Source organism: Lemur catta, chromosome 1 (assembly GCF_020740605.2).
Source record: "Lemur catta isolate mLemCat1 chromosome 1, mLemCat1.pri, whole genome shotgun sequence".
In the NCBI taxonomy this organism is placed as follows: Eukaryota; Metazoa; Chordata; class Mammalia; order Primates; family Lemuridae; genus Lemur; species Lemur catta.
In genome coordinates this window covers 124,581,360-124,596,093 of record NC_059128.1, presented here as the reverse complement: position 1 = coordinate 124,596,093, position 14,734 = coordinate 124,581,360, and the positions used below count along the sequence as shown (strand labels likewise).

The 14,734-nt window shown below is 33.2% G+C and overlaps 1 protein-coding gene across 7 annotated transcripts in view; it reads left to right on the top strand.

The window, feature by feature from the left end:
* The window catches only part of WAC (WW domain containing adaptor with coiled-coil), an 82,443-nt gene extending 69,482 nt beyond the window's left edge, over positions 1-12,961 (top strand). For all 7 annotated transcript variants that reach the window (XM_045533096.1, XM_045533098.1, XM_045533106.1 and 4 more), the window contains 7 exons: positions 2,020-2,265; positions 3,650-3,772; positions 4,728-4,876; positions 7,014-7,132; positions 8,646-8,832; positions 9,899-10,026; positions 11,511-12,961. In XM_045533096.1, coding sequence (XP_045389052.1) covers positions 2,020-2,265; positions 3,650-3,772; positions 4,728-4,876; positions 7,014-7,132; positions 8,646-8,832; positions 9,899-10,026; positions 11,511-11,580 — 1,022 coding nt within the window. In that variant the 3' untranslated portion in view covers positions 11,581-12,961. The remainder of the gene's footprint in view (positions 1-2,019; positions 2,266-3,649; positions 3,773-4,727; positions 4,877-7,013; positions 7,133-8,645; positions 8,833-9,898; positions 10,027-11,510) is intronic.
* The last annotated feature ends 1,773 nt before the right edge of the window (positions 12,962-14,734 follow it).

The following is a 14,734-nucleotide window of genomic DNA, read 5'->3' as shown; positions in this document are numbered from 1 at the left end:
GCTGATGATCATGTTTAATCAACACACCCTTGAAATGTACTGAAGCAGCAACAAGAGCCACACTTCAGAGAGCTTTTATTCCTAGTTCTTTGACTGTGATATAGGGGTAGTGTGAAAAGACTTAAGCTCACTAGTACTGTATATACCATCTTGAAAATCTTCAAGAAATGGGTATGTATGGGAAATTAAAGCTGCTTTAGAAGGTGTTCATATTTAGTCTTTGACCAATATTATACAAAAGCCTGAACATCTTGGATAGTCCAGTCTGAATGTTAGCAAAGGGTCTTTTTTTAGTACTTTTCCATTAATGTCACTGTATTAGTTAAATTCCATGGAATGAAAATACGAGTTTGTGCCTATTTTCTTGTTGGTAGTCATTTGGTTTGTGCTAAAATAAAGCAAGCACAATGCTGCTATGGTAACTATTAAATGTTTCTTCTGATTTACATATATCAGAGTTTCTCTAAGGGTGTATAAGGGGAATTACTGGGTCATGAAGTGTTTGTCTTCAGTTTGTCTTTATAATGCCAAATTACTTTCCAATGTGGTTGTATCGATTTATTTTCCACCAGAAATGTTAAGTAAATGTTCCTGTTACTCCTTGGCAACATTTGGTATTGTCAGACTTTTAGATTTTTGCCCATATGATGACTGTAAAAGGATATCTTGCTTTATATTACATTTTCCTGATGATTAATAAAATGTTGAGCATCTTTTCTTGCATTTCTTAGCCATTCAGGTTTCCTCTGTGAGAAATATCTTACGTCTTTTGTACATTTTTCCATTGGATAGTTTATCTTTTATTTATAGTTCTTCAAAATATTCTTGTTAATGATACTTTGGATATAGTTGTTTTGCATTTTGTAATATTAGAAATCTTGATTTTAAAGATATCTTATTTTTTTTCTAATCTTAACGATTTAAATATATATACAAAATTCAATCTACCTTGAATTGGTTTTGCTTTAAATGTAAGTTTTTATATCTGATGGCAAATCCTGCTAGCTTTGTTTTTCTTCAGGAATTTATAGAATCTTCAGTATTTATATTAGTAGTTTGTGAAATACTATTAAAAAATATTACTAGGGGTCAGTATGGTGATTCATGCCTATAATCCCAGCACTTTGGGAGACTGAGGCGGGGAGGATCACTTGAGGCCAGGAGTTTGAGACTTGCCTGGGCAACAACGGGAGACCCCATCTCTACGTTAAAATATACAAAATAAAGTTTTTAAAATATGCTGTTGGGGCTTTGATTACAGTTGCATTCAATCTATATAAATTTGAAACAGCAGCTTTAAAAGAATTTCCATGTATGTTGTATGCATCTTTTGTTTCTAAATACTATGAGAGTGAGGGTGTTTTAGTTTATTTTTTACTATTAAAAGGGTCCTTTTAGTGCTAATGATCTTTAAATAATACAGAGATAGCTCATTGCCTTATATATTTAATTATAAAAGGAAAGTATATGGTTCTAAAACTCAGTATTAAGTATAAACATTCAAAATAAGAGTCTCCTCTCATTTATCACATCCTTAGTCCCTTCTAGAGGGGCCACCATGGTGCAAAGCCCGTTGTTTGTACTGTGCTCTTAAATGTTTTTCACCTTACTTTATGAGACATAAATTAAGTCCTGTAGAATTATATTGTCCTCTTATCCTAATTAATGGAAACTATTTGAATGTGTGATTGAAATACAACTGTGTTTCAGACAACATTACTATGAGACAGAGAGTGGTAGGTTTTGAATCAGACATGGGCATGGCTTATTATGTTTTGTGACTTCAAGCAAGTTTTATAACCTTTGTTTTCTCACCTATGAAATAGGCATATACAAATGCCAACTTCATTATTCTAGACAGTCAAATACTGACTGAGCACCCTTTAATGCAATCCCTTGTTAAGAGTTAAGTGAGATTACTTGCTTCAGGTACCTGACACATGGGAGATAGTCTTTTGATGTTTGTTCCAGTTTCCTCTGTTTGGGTAATTTTTTCAGCCTTATCTTCTTTTTATTTAGAATCTACATCAGGAGACAAATCTGTATCACATTCTTGCACAACTCCTTCCACGTCTTCTGCCCCTGGACTGAATCCGACATCTGCACCCCCCACATCTGCTTCAGCAGTCCCCGTTTCTCCTGTTCCACAGTCACCGATACCTCCATTACTTCAGGACCCAAATCTTCTCAGACAGTTGCTTCCTGCTTTGCAAGCCACGCTGCAGCTTAATAATTCTAATGTGGACATATCTAAAATCAATGAAGGTAAATTTTTATTTTTAAAAATGTTTGCATTGTGTAAAATTATGTAATTAGTAAAATTTCCAAGTTATAGGAATAGTCTTTGTTTCCTCTCGGAATTCATTGTTTGAAATTTGGAATTTATATCCCCCATAGTAGTTTAAGACCATTGGTAGTATCACTGAGTTAGCAATGCTTGCATCTTCTGTATGTTTTTCAAGACTTGCTATATATTTAGTAGTTACTGGAGAGGAGCCATTCTGTGTGCTTAATGCGTATTGTTTTTAAGTAAAAACAAAGAATATTTGTTAACATTAGTATAAAAGTTTTTTTATTTCTAGTATATTTCTAGATACCTGTATGGGGATAAATAATTAGAATATTAAAATTACTCTAATTACTAGAAGAGTAGGAATTCATGTAGTTAAGTAAAATACTTGAAAAAATTCTGAGAAAGGAGGTGGTAGGTACTGAATAATGTTTTGCTATTTTCCTGGTTAATTGCATTGTTTAAAGCCAGCTTTGTTTTTCAATATTGTACTAAAGTGTTTAGGCAGCCACCTCGAAAGAAGTCTCAGTAAAAGCGATATGGTTTTAATTTGGAAACCATTCTGATTGAAACATTAAATCCTAAGCATACTTTTGTGTTTAGATTAATCAGTTTCTTTTTGTGTACATTTTCACATAATATATTTAACAGCAGTGTTAAGTGGTTAAGTTCTTTAATACTAAAAATAAAACTAGTTGGTCATTATTTTTATTGTCAACTTTTTTGTATTTTGACTTTAAGATAACTGCAAGTTTTCTTGTTTGATAGGTAAATGTTTCACTTAGGCAAACTGAGGCCTTTAAACAGTTTGAGGAAACAGTAGCACAAGATAATGTCAATAATAAAAGATCGTATGCATCAAAAATGCATGATATGTATGATATGCATGATATGCATGATTCCTATGTACCAGCTTTTTTGTATCCATTTTTAAAAGACTATTGGGGTGGATGTTGATATATGGTTTGAGTGGCCAGCTTGTCTAAAAAATGAAATAGCAGCCATTTATCTAGTTAATTCCAAATAACGTGCTGAGCACATGGATAGGTTTCCTGTGAATACTCTTTAGTGTTTTTAAAAAGTCTCTTGGGATGATTTCATTTAACTAAACATCCTAATTTATTAGTTTAAAGGAAACTCTATTAGTTTATCTTTATTGTAAACCTATTAAGTTTCTTCTTCTCTGCCTCAGGTCATTGCAGATCTTTAGATTTCATTATATTACTTCAGTCTTCTAGACTTTTGAGAGTACTGGTGTGAAACACTTCGTTTTTTTCTGGGTTCTCTTTGAGCTTTTTTGAGTTATTAATACCACGTATGCCTCTGTTTTTATTTGAATTTAGGAAATAATGTTTTTAGTTCTTACAGCAGCTGTTACACAAGCCTCACTGCAGTCTATAATTCATAAGTTCCTTACTGCTGGACCATCTGCTTTCAACATCACGTCTCTGATTTCTCAAACTGCTCAGCTCTCTACACAAGGTATTCATACTCTGATATTGCTAGTATAGCAGCTTGATTTTGTTTGGTAATTAATGGCAGGTTTTTGCTTTTGGTTTTTTGTCAGTTTTTTGTTGTTTGGGTTTTTTTTTTTTTTTTTAAGTTTTTGAAGAGATTTAGTTTGACGAGATTCACATTATTGGCTACAATAATGATTTTATGTTTGGTTTTTATAACACTAGCACATACAGTAGTATTTTTATTTCCTTTTTATTTTTAGATGAAGTGAGCTTTGACATTTGTCTTAATGTATTACTATCAAATCTGTAGTAATGTATATATTTAATTCAGAGTTTAAGTTGTTAATGAAATGTTTTACTGCAAAGCTGAAAGTAAACTGTTGATATACCTGTATCTTCGTGAAACATTGCATGTGTCCGAAGAGTTGAAGTTTGGGTCAGGTTGATTTTAGATGGTGTTTGACCAGAAGATGTGAAATGCTCAGTTCCTACCTTGAATTAGCTATTCCTCTTAATGGAGGTGTCCATATGGGGAGGAACACATGGGAAATGAACGGGTCACTTTGTCAAAAAGCTGAGAAGCTGAGCAGGAACACCTGGTCTGGAGTGGAGATATAATGATGGTACAAAGACTTGTACAACTCTGTGACTAGCCTCACGAGCAGGAGACTGCAGGGGCTACCTCTGCTTACATGTAGAATAAGAAAGAAATAAGGTTGTTGAGGAGGCCTTTGTGTGAGACCAAGTTCAGGTTTAGCTCCCTTTTTCAGCCTCAAAAAGGAGAGTGTGCCACACCAAGTGTGCTTACCTCTTAACACACAGCTCATTGAGCCAGTGAGGAGGTCAGATCTGACTTACTCAGATATATGCTCTCTGGGTGTAGGGTGTGTAGAGTGATGCAGAGATCTTCACCTCATGTATTACAAAGGTTTTTTAGGTTTTTTGTTTTTGAAATTAATTGCTTCATTCTTTTACAGCCCAGCCATCTAATCAGTCTCCAATGTCTTTAACATCTGATGCGTCATCCCCGAGATCCTACGTGTCTCCAAGAATAAGCACACCTCAAACTAACACAGTCCCTATCAAACCTCTGATTAGTACCCCTCCTGTTTCATCACAGCCAAAGGTATGTCTCTTTGGAGGGAAATTTGGAAGCGGAACTACTTACTTTTCCAAAATTAGTGTTTTAGGATCTATATTTTAGAAAAAGTCCTCTAAGAATAGGTAATGGTGAAATGAATGACAGGTGAGTGACAGTTGATGCAGGTTAAAATTTCTGAGTTCACTGAGGGGTGAAGGAGGGACTTGAATCTGGGCTACTTGTGTACACCACCTGACACCATTCCCTGTTGGCTTTGGGATTTGTGGTATGAAGAGCCAGGATAAAGAGGATATACTGAGTCAGTCTTAATACTTATAGAATTTTTAAACTCTAAAAGATATGAGAGAGTATGTTTTCCAGTGTGTTTTTCATACTTTTATTTAAAAAATTAGTTTCTGTACTAAGAGCTTTATGTGTATTATATTTGACCTTCACATGAGAATCACCTGCCTCATTTAATAGATGAGAAAATTAAACTTTCATTTAAGTCTAGTTTTTTGTGGTAGAATCAGAATTTGAAATCTAGGTGTTTGTGAAAACAGAACTCATTTTACCAAGCTGTACTGCATGTGTGTTTGGCCAAGCAAAATCTTACATGGGTGGCTCCTTAGAGCACAGTTAGAAAATTGCTGGACTATTCTTACTGACCTATGAACAGGACCGTAGAATGCTACATTCAAATTTTACATCACAGCATTTGCATCTTGTTCATAATTCATAAGTAAATCCCAATTGTACTCATTCTTCGCTTTTTAACATGCCACTAGTGAAACATTGAAAGGTTTAGAGTTCACTGTTGCAAATTGTGATTTTTTTTTTTTTTTTTAATTCCTAATGGTAAATGTTAGGGGTGAATTATTTTTAGTAGTTGTGAAACAAAATGCTAAAGAATTGTTTATTCAAATAAACCAGAAGCCAAAAAATAAAAATACATTGAAACATAGCTTGAAAGTGATAGTAGGCTAACTTGTAGGTGTTCTTATTTTTCATCCCTTTCCTCCCTTGGCCATTGATCTGTGCTTGTTTTAGGACCATTCTAGATTGATTTTTTTTTTTTCTTAATTCCAAGTTACAGTTAGTTTATAATGCAGTTCCTTGTCATTTGCTTGTACTTTGGGGGGCGAGGGGAAGAATTAAAATGTGAGTTTCTGTAAAAGAGACCTTATTTTTAGAGCTTAGAACTTATCTTCAGAGTGGTATTTTAAGAGTACAATAGATAGTAGCTAAGAGTGAAATGAGTGGTAGTAGTTTATAGTTTTTTGCATTCAAAAAACCTTTTCAAGTTGTTTTAAAAAAAATAATTGGACACAAGCTTATGTAATGTAGAACTTATTAAAGTGTACTTTTTAAAAGACTTTTGACTAGAATTGATAGATAATATTCAGAAGTAGCAGGACTTCCCAGATTTGTTTGGGAGAATTATTAATCATCCAGAACAAACAGAAAATTAGCAGCTAGAAGATGTGACTTAATCACAAAAGGCTGCATCTGCCTTTGTGCCTTAATTTGGGGCTTGTATTTAAACCACTTGTTTTCTCTGCCACTGGCATCTGAATATAAGTAGCGTATGTATCCCCTTAACCTCTTAATGTCTACCTCTGTAAGGTAGCATCTTTGAAAAACTCTCTGGTTGAATTTGTATAGTTCATAGATCAATCTATATATTTCTCCCTCTGTGGTTGAAATCTGAGCATCTGTATTTGTATGATGTGATATAAAAATAACATGCTGTTTTAGGAAGGTAATTTTACGGCGTTGGGCCATACAACAAAAAAAACATCTAATTTTTTTGTTAAATAATTTTTTTTTGTTAAATAAATAGTTAAGTTTCAAAACTTAACTGTCCTCTAGCTGTGTGACCTTTGGCAATTCCTTTGTTCTCATTTCTTTAAAACTCCAGATTTTGCAGTGTTTATAGTTACTGACTAGATTTGCGAGGAGAGTGTGAATTGGCTTTGAGGGCCTAAACAATAATTTACCCAATTAAATGTTTGTATCACTAATACTAATCTTATAAAACAAGACAGCCCTGCTCTCTTAATCATTGGAGAGTAGAAATAATAGGAAAGTTTCATTGGTACTAGAACTTCTGCTTTTCGTTAGTTTCCATGCTATTTGCCTACTTGATAGAAGCCTGTCTCACCAGACTTTGACATTTCAGGTTAGTACTCCAGTAGTTAAGCAAGGACCAGTGTCACAGTCGGCCACACAGCAGCCTGTAACTGCTGACAAGCAGCAAGGTCATGAACCTGTCTCTCCTCGAAGTCTTCAGCGCTCAAGGTAAGTTGATACTGTGTGTTGAGATACATTATCTTCTTCATTATGGCACACTGCATTGTTTGACTGTTACATGTGCATAATAGAACTTGGAAGAATCCATGGGTAGCCTAACGTAGTTTCATGTATTCTGAAATTTACAACAGATCTTATATACAAGTATATAATTGTCTCTAGTAGTGAAGCTTGGGTTATTTTCGAAGAAAGTGGCTCTTTAAAATTTTACTTAGTAGAATATGATGGGACTAAAAATATATATAATACTTGTATGTACAAAAGGGGCACATGATTTTACAATTCTTTGTTGGAATTACATCACTTTTTAACCTCCTCATAGCAGTTTTGATTTGAGTATGTTGATGAAGCCAAAAATCTCACATTGAAAAGTTGGGCCAATGTTTCCCAACTGGTGTGTATCAGGCTTTCCCAATAGCTTCAGCTCTGACCCTATACAGATTGCTTTTTAGTTAAATAGCGCTGTATTATGTTGTCACTTTTCTTTGTATTAACAATACAACTTTAAATGAAATTTATTGAATGAATAGTTTTCGTTTGATTGATTTTCCTATTTTTATTTCATGCTATGAGGTGGCAAAATAATTCAACTGTTGTTTTTATTGTTTTCTAAACAAACATTTCAGAACTTATACATCCAAATGAGAGTTGTTCCCTTCAAAATAATCACCTTGGAAAGTTGTCTGCTTACTCCAGCAATGTTGCCATTGCTCAGAACATTTTTGGGAAATACTTCTTTTAAATTGTCTTTAGAGGCTGCAGTATTATTTTAAATGTCCTCAGTGATGAAAACTCTTCATCCTTTGGGAGATTTAGTTTTTGGAAATAACTGAAATTCATTCAGAGCCAAGTCTGGTGAAGCAGGTAGGAAATCAACTTGGGTGATTCAGTTTTTTGGTTCTCACCACCATATCCCCAAACCCTGGCCCAAACCATTCAGTTCTAAAAGAAGATAAACAATTTCAGAGTGTTATTTTTTGGTCTTATTTTGCCACTGTGCTCATTCAGTGCTATCCAGTAAAATGCCTGTACTTTGTTTCACATTGTTTCACCTTCTGATTCAGCAGAACACTTTGTCCTGATGTCGAACAGTCAAAGGCAATGTATATTTTTCCCCTCCCTATCTAGATGTATATGAGATACAGTCTTCAGATGTGACTTACATCTATAGCTGTTAAATGTGACCACTTCTTAGTTACATTCTTCATAGTGTTGGTGGTGTACAAAATCCACAGGTTCTGCTGTCACATTTGGAGAGTAACAGTTACTTTACATTTGACTCTGACAGTAGTGTTAAAAGGGCTCTTTTTTCCCCAAAAAAGTCTATTGAGAAATACATGATGATATACTTTGGATTGTTAATTCTGTTTATTTGATGTTAAAAATAACAAATTTCTCTTAAGAATTTGGGTATCTTTTAAAACAAGTTACTAACAATTTTTAGGATACCCAAAAACTGCTTTTGAACATACTACACATTCAATTCTGTTTTCTCTTGTAGTAGCCAGAGAAGTCCGTCACCTGGTCCAAATCATACTTCTGGTAGTAATGCATCAAATGCAACAGTTGTACCACAGAATTCCTCTGCCCGACCTGCGTGTTCATTAACCCCTACGCTAGCAGCACACTTCAATGAAAATCTCATAAAACACGTTCAAGGATGGCCCGCAGATCATGCAGAGAAACAGGTATGTTACCTGATTGATAGCCCATGCTTTACCTTTGAGCAACTAGCAAAACAGGACTTCATTCAGCTTTTAGAAAATCTAATCTGGACCAGTTTACATTCAAGCTGTATTTAAAATAACTAGTAGCTAATTTGATTATCTGTAGCCATTTTATAAAATATTTGATATATATTTATAAGTAGTTAATAATTTTCTATGGTTTCACAAAGTATTTTTTTTTATGTATTATTTATTCTTTTTTTGTAGAGACAGGGTCCCACTGTGTTGCCCAGGTTGGCCCTCAAACTCCTGGCCTCAAGCTATCTTCTTTTACTTCCCAAAGTGCTGGGGATAGTACTTTAATACAATTATTGTAGCTATTATTACTAAGTACTTAGCATTTAGCTCTGTGCTCAGGGCCTTATATTTATTTTCTTTGCTGCTTAAAACTGCTAAGCAGTGCAGATAATGAGTTTTCCAATTTACTGTTGTGCAAAGCCAGTCAGCCACTCTGATAGTTTCAGAATCCATTAGAACTTAAAATCTCGTATGACTCTCCCACTAGACTAGCAACTAAAAGTTAGGTGACATTTTTTTCTTTGAGATGGGAGATTTTAGGACATTGTAGGTTACTGCCATTTGCCTCTCCTTTTTATTAGATAACTGACCATCTGGGGTATTCTGAAAGTTAACAGAGAACATGTTATGTGTCTCATGATATAGGAGTATAGTGAGGCTCTTTGATCAATATTATACATGAACTTGCAGGAATGACAATGTCTTTGGCTGACTCAGAAACTTTTATTAACCACAAATTATGAGTCTTTTCCTGGTGCTATACTATCCTGAGATTGAAAATGCTATTTTTTAAAGAAACCTGATAGGGAGATCTTAAAAAATAAGTACCTTCCACCATTGGAGACATTTTCTTAGAATCATTTTTCTTCTTAAATTCACCAGTATTTTTGTGTCTTTAAAGCAAAGGGATTATTCATTCTATAATCTTGGTGTAAAGAAATTTAATGTTTTATTTTGTGTATGTTAATGTGATTTATATTTCATATGATCTTTATTCCTTTAATCATAGGCATCAAGATTACGTGAAGAAGCCCATAACATGGGAAGTGTTCACATGTCAGAAATTTGTACTGAATTAAAAAATTTAAGATCTTTAGTCCGAGTATGTGAAATTCAAGCAACTTTGCGAGAGCAAAGGTAAGTTTTACACTGAAATAAATGTTTGTTTCTTAGAATTATGTATCTTAACTCAAAGAATATAAATCAAATTTTATTTATGAAACTTGTTCTCTTTTATATATATTGTATCATGTTCTATAACCATTTTCATAATTTAATATTCCTGGTGACTGATAAGGTATGCAGATTTTATTTAACTCATGATAAATACTTCATTAGGCTTCTTCCCTTATAACTCCATAAGGCTATAGTAATATTTAAAAAGTAAAATGTTGACAGCAAGTAATTATAAATGTTCACTCTTGAGGTTAACTCTCTTGCTTTATAAAGGTATTTATTTTAGTTGAAATTTCACGTTACTATTTATATTGTCCTTGTACCACCAATAGATTCCTGGAAATTACAGAAAGAAGTTGTCCAGCAAGTTTAGGGATGTAGTGTACCTGTTATTTTAATTTTTTTCATCTAGACTCTTGTCTCATATTTCTTAATCTACTGTTTCCTCAAGTAGAATATCTAAGTCATAATAAATAGCATAGGTTTTTTTTAAATTTTGAATGCTTATTAATTATAAAATTGAGGACAAACTTTCAATAGCTTCATATTCTGTCTGTATAGTTACTGGGTTACAGGTTGAATTACTCTTGTCATGAAATCACAAACATTTAATAAATACCAAATGGGAATTTATAGTAAATTTGGAAAAGTGAGGGTTTTTTTTTTTTTTTAATTACTAAAGTTTCTGGAAGTACTTTTTGAATATCAAATGTGAGTTTTTTCACTGTAGGATTTCTCTGAAAATAGTTCCAACATACATAAAACTTCATTTTGGCTTGCTAGACAGATCGTTGACTTTTAAGAGATTATGCTATTCATTATTGCATCTTAAGAAAGCACTATACACAGTCAAATATCAAGCCAATATATATGATTATGCCTAATTCACAAGTATAGGCAATAAATACAATAGTTCACAGAAGAGAGAGGTCAAAAGGGGAAACAGTCTATGAAGTTTATGGGAATCTAGTTAACTGGGATTTGTGGGGTTTTTTTCTTTGTTTTAAACATACAGTGTATCAGTTGGACTTTTATTTGCTCCATTTTCGTGTCCCTACATCTACACTGAGCATTGCTCTTCTGAATGATTATCCTGTTGCACTACTAGTTAATTCTAATCTTACTGTATTAGTGGGTTTATCTTATGTTTAATATCTACTGCTTTTAAAAAAAATGTGATTTGGTGTATAGAACAACAAATTTTAAATCATTAATAATCAAAGTAATTGAGAAATTGTTAGAAAATGAAAACATTCTTTTGTCATCTGGACACTTTAATAAATATCATGTATTAAAATGGTTATTTTGTCTTAAGTGTAAACTAAAACAGTTTTTAATTATTTAGTCTTAATAATTACTCATTAAGATATTTTTGTAGTTAAAAGCTTGGTTTTTCTGTAACATTTACGTACACACAAATTCAAATGTCTGCTTTTATTTTTCAGGATACTATTTTTGAGACAACAAATTAAGGAACTCGAAAAGCTAAAAAATCAGAATTCCTTCATGGTGTGAAGATGTGAATAATTGCACATGGTTTTGAGTACAAAAACTGTAAATCTATTGCCCAATCTTAACATTTTTTGAGCTGCAATTTAAGTAGACTTTGGACCGTTAAGCTGGGCAAAGGAAATGACAAGGGGACAGGATCTGTGAGAGTCAATTCAGGGGAAAGATACAAGATGGATTTGTAAAACCCTTGAAATGTAGATTTCTTGTAGATGTATTCTTCACGTTGTAAATACGTTTTGTAGAGTGAAGCCATGGGAAGCCATGTGTAACAGAGCTTAGACATCCAAAACTAATCAATGCTGAGGTGGCTAAATACCTAGCCTTTTACATGTAAACCTGTCTGCAAAATTAGCTTTTTTAAAAAAAATTTTTGGGGGGTTAATTTATCATTCAGAAATCTTGCATTTTCAAAAATTCAGTGCAAGCGCCAGGCGATCTGTGTCTAAGGATACAACTTTGAACCATATGGGCAGTGTATAAAATATCATGAAACAACTGTTTCCACACTTGCACCTGATCAAGAGCAGTGCTTCTCCATTTGTTTTGCAGAGAAATGTTTTTCATTTCCCGTGTGTTCCATTTCCCTCTTGAAATCCTTGATCTGATTTTATCCATTTTTTAAAGCTCCTCCTTTTCTCCTTTCTTAAGGCACTGTTGCTATGGCACTTTTCTATAACCTTTTCATTCCTGTGTACAGTAGCTTAAAATTGCAGTGATTGAGCATAACCCACTTGTTTGTGTAAATTATTGAAATCCATTTGCACCCTGTAAGAATGGACTTAAAAGTACTGCTGGGCATGTGTGCTGAAAGTACATTGATTGCTCAAATATAAGGAAATGGCCCAATGAACATGGTTGTGGGAGGGGAAAGAGGAAACAAAGCTAGTCAGATGTGAATTGTATCTGTTGTAATAAACATGTTAAAACAAACAAAAATTGTTATTTTTCTTTTCCTTCGGTCAGTACATATTAGAATTTGAACTACCTGGGGATTCTTTATCAGAACTATTCTTGTTGAATATTTATACTTAATTGAAATAATTCCTTAAGGGAGGTTTTGTTTAAAGCATATTAACAGGAAATTGTGTATAAGATATTTAATGAAATATGAAATTCAACAAGAATGATTAAGTCACTTCCCAAGTGGTTGTCATTTTTTAAACCCTGGTTTACTTGTCTTGCTATTATGACATTTCATTTTGAAGGATGTTTGTGTTGTAGCTAACTGTTCAAGTCTGGTGCTGACTGCTGTTCTTAGCCATCACAAAACGCTAAATTTGTGTAATTGGAGCTTCCTGCTGTTATCTGGAAATGGTAGGAAAGCTCAGCTTTGTATATTGTTTCCTAAAGTATATTAAAATAAAAAAAGAAACTATTGCTACTATAAAATTACCTTGACTTTTTTTCTTTGCTAAATTATTAGTCATGTGGTCTTAGCTTAACACTGCCAATATTGTATCAAATCACGAGGGATTCTGTATGCAAAAAAAAAATTATTTTTGTTTTTTTTTCCCCCACAAGATTATTTTAACTTCAGAATCTTGACATCTGATTTACAGAGTTCCCACTCCCCTCTGTTGAGGCAGATATGTGCTTCCAGAACTGCCAGCACCAAGGGCTTATTTTTGATGTTAGACATCGACATCAATGTTACTAGATTCTGGAATGCTAAAATTTCAAAATTGCACTTGTGCTTTAAGCGTATTTAAAGTATAGACGTTAATGCTTAAACTTCTCAATAAATTTTAAAAGTAAACTGTAAGCAATAGTATTGTTGGTATTTTCTAAAATACAAAAATATTCCAGTGTAAATAAGAGAAATTAAAATCTTATACTGGAAGCTGATTTTTTTCTTGTAACCTAAGAATATTTTTTAAAATGTAAGAAAAAAATGTCATGAATTATATTGCCATGAAATGTTCATGCCTGTGAGATTGTTAATGTTAACATTTGCTGACCTTAATAAGTGCATGTAAATGAAACCCCAAAGAGCTGTAATAAGCTAGAATCCTTTACTGTATCTTCTCTAGAAAAAGTGAGCGATTTGTGACGTAATAGGCGAATGTTTCCTGATCAGATGGCAACTTGTGGTGTAGGCAGATTTGAATTTGATTCATTAATAGCTTTTTGATCCTGTCGCTCTTTTCCTTTGTTTTCAAAAAATGTTTACATTTTGAAATAGTCACATTTAGAAGATGTCTAACTTGAAATTTCTTAGTGAATTTTTAAATGCAGAAAATTAAAATTTTTGTAATGTTTGATCCACTTATGATTCTGTAGTAAAATGTTTTAAATACTGCACTTTAATGCAGACATGATGTCCAGCTCCTAACCTACTTAAGGTAACTAGGGACTGTGTATTAAAATAGGCATAATAGTCTGACATATTCCTTATTTAGTTGGCCTGTTCCCATAGATTTGAACATGTACCTTGGTTCAGATGATTTGAAGATAGAAATACTGAATAGCCCCTAGGGAACTGAGTTTTTATGTTTTTTTTGTTATAAAAGATTAGTAGTCTTCCTTCCAATCTTAAAAACTGGTATTGAAGCAAAATATTAATACGAAGGTGAGTCTGTTAGAAATTCCCATGAAGAAGCAGCTTTTCTATCTTTTTCCCATTTTCTAACTAATTTTAAAACTTGGACTAAAATTCCAGATTTTAAGCACAACTGAAATTTCAACTCCATGCTCCAACCCTTTTTCAAGACATTCTGCTGCTTTTAATAGCCCAAGTGAGTGGTTTTATATTTCTTAGTAATCTTTTATGTTTCACACTTGTAAAATCTTGAGAAGGAGGTGCTTAAAACTTTACAAAGAATTCCCATTTCAAAAACAGTTTCTTGCTCTGTTTAAACACAACCTTAGAGCTTTAAGGGAGTATTTCAAAAGGAAGGGGGCAGGGTGAGAAGTACGTCACCCTGCCTACTATAACTATGGTAGTTCAGAACTTGGCGCTACTTTACTTAGATGTTGGATTTGAATATACAGATTTCTTTTCAATTCCTGTAAATACGGCTATATTCTTGTATTTGTAGAAGTGTACAAAATGGCACTGAAAAGTAATAAATATGTTTTGACTATATTGTGCAGTTATTTCAGAACAGTGTGTTTTGAAACAGTCTTAGAATACATAATTTGCATTTGAGTAAGGAAA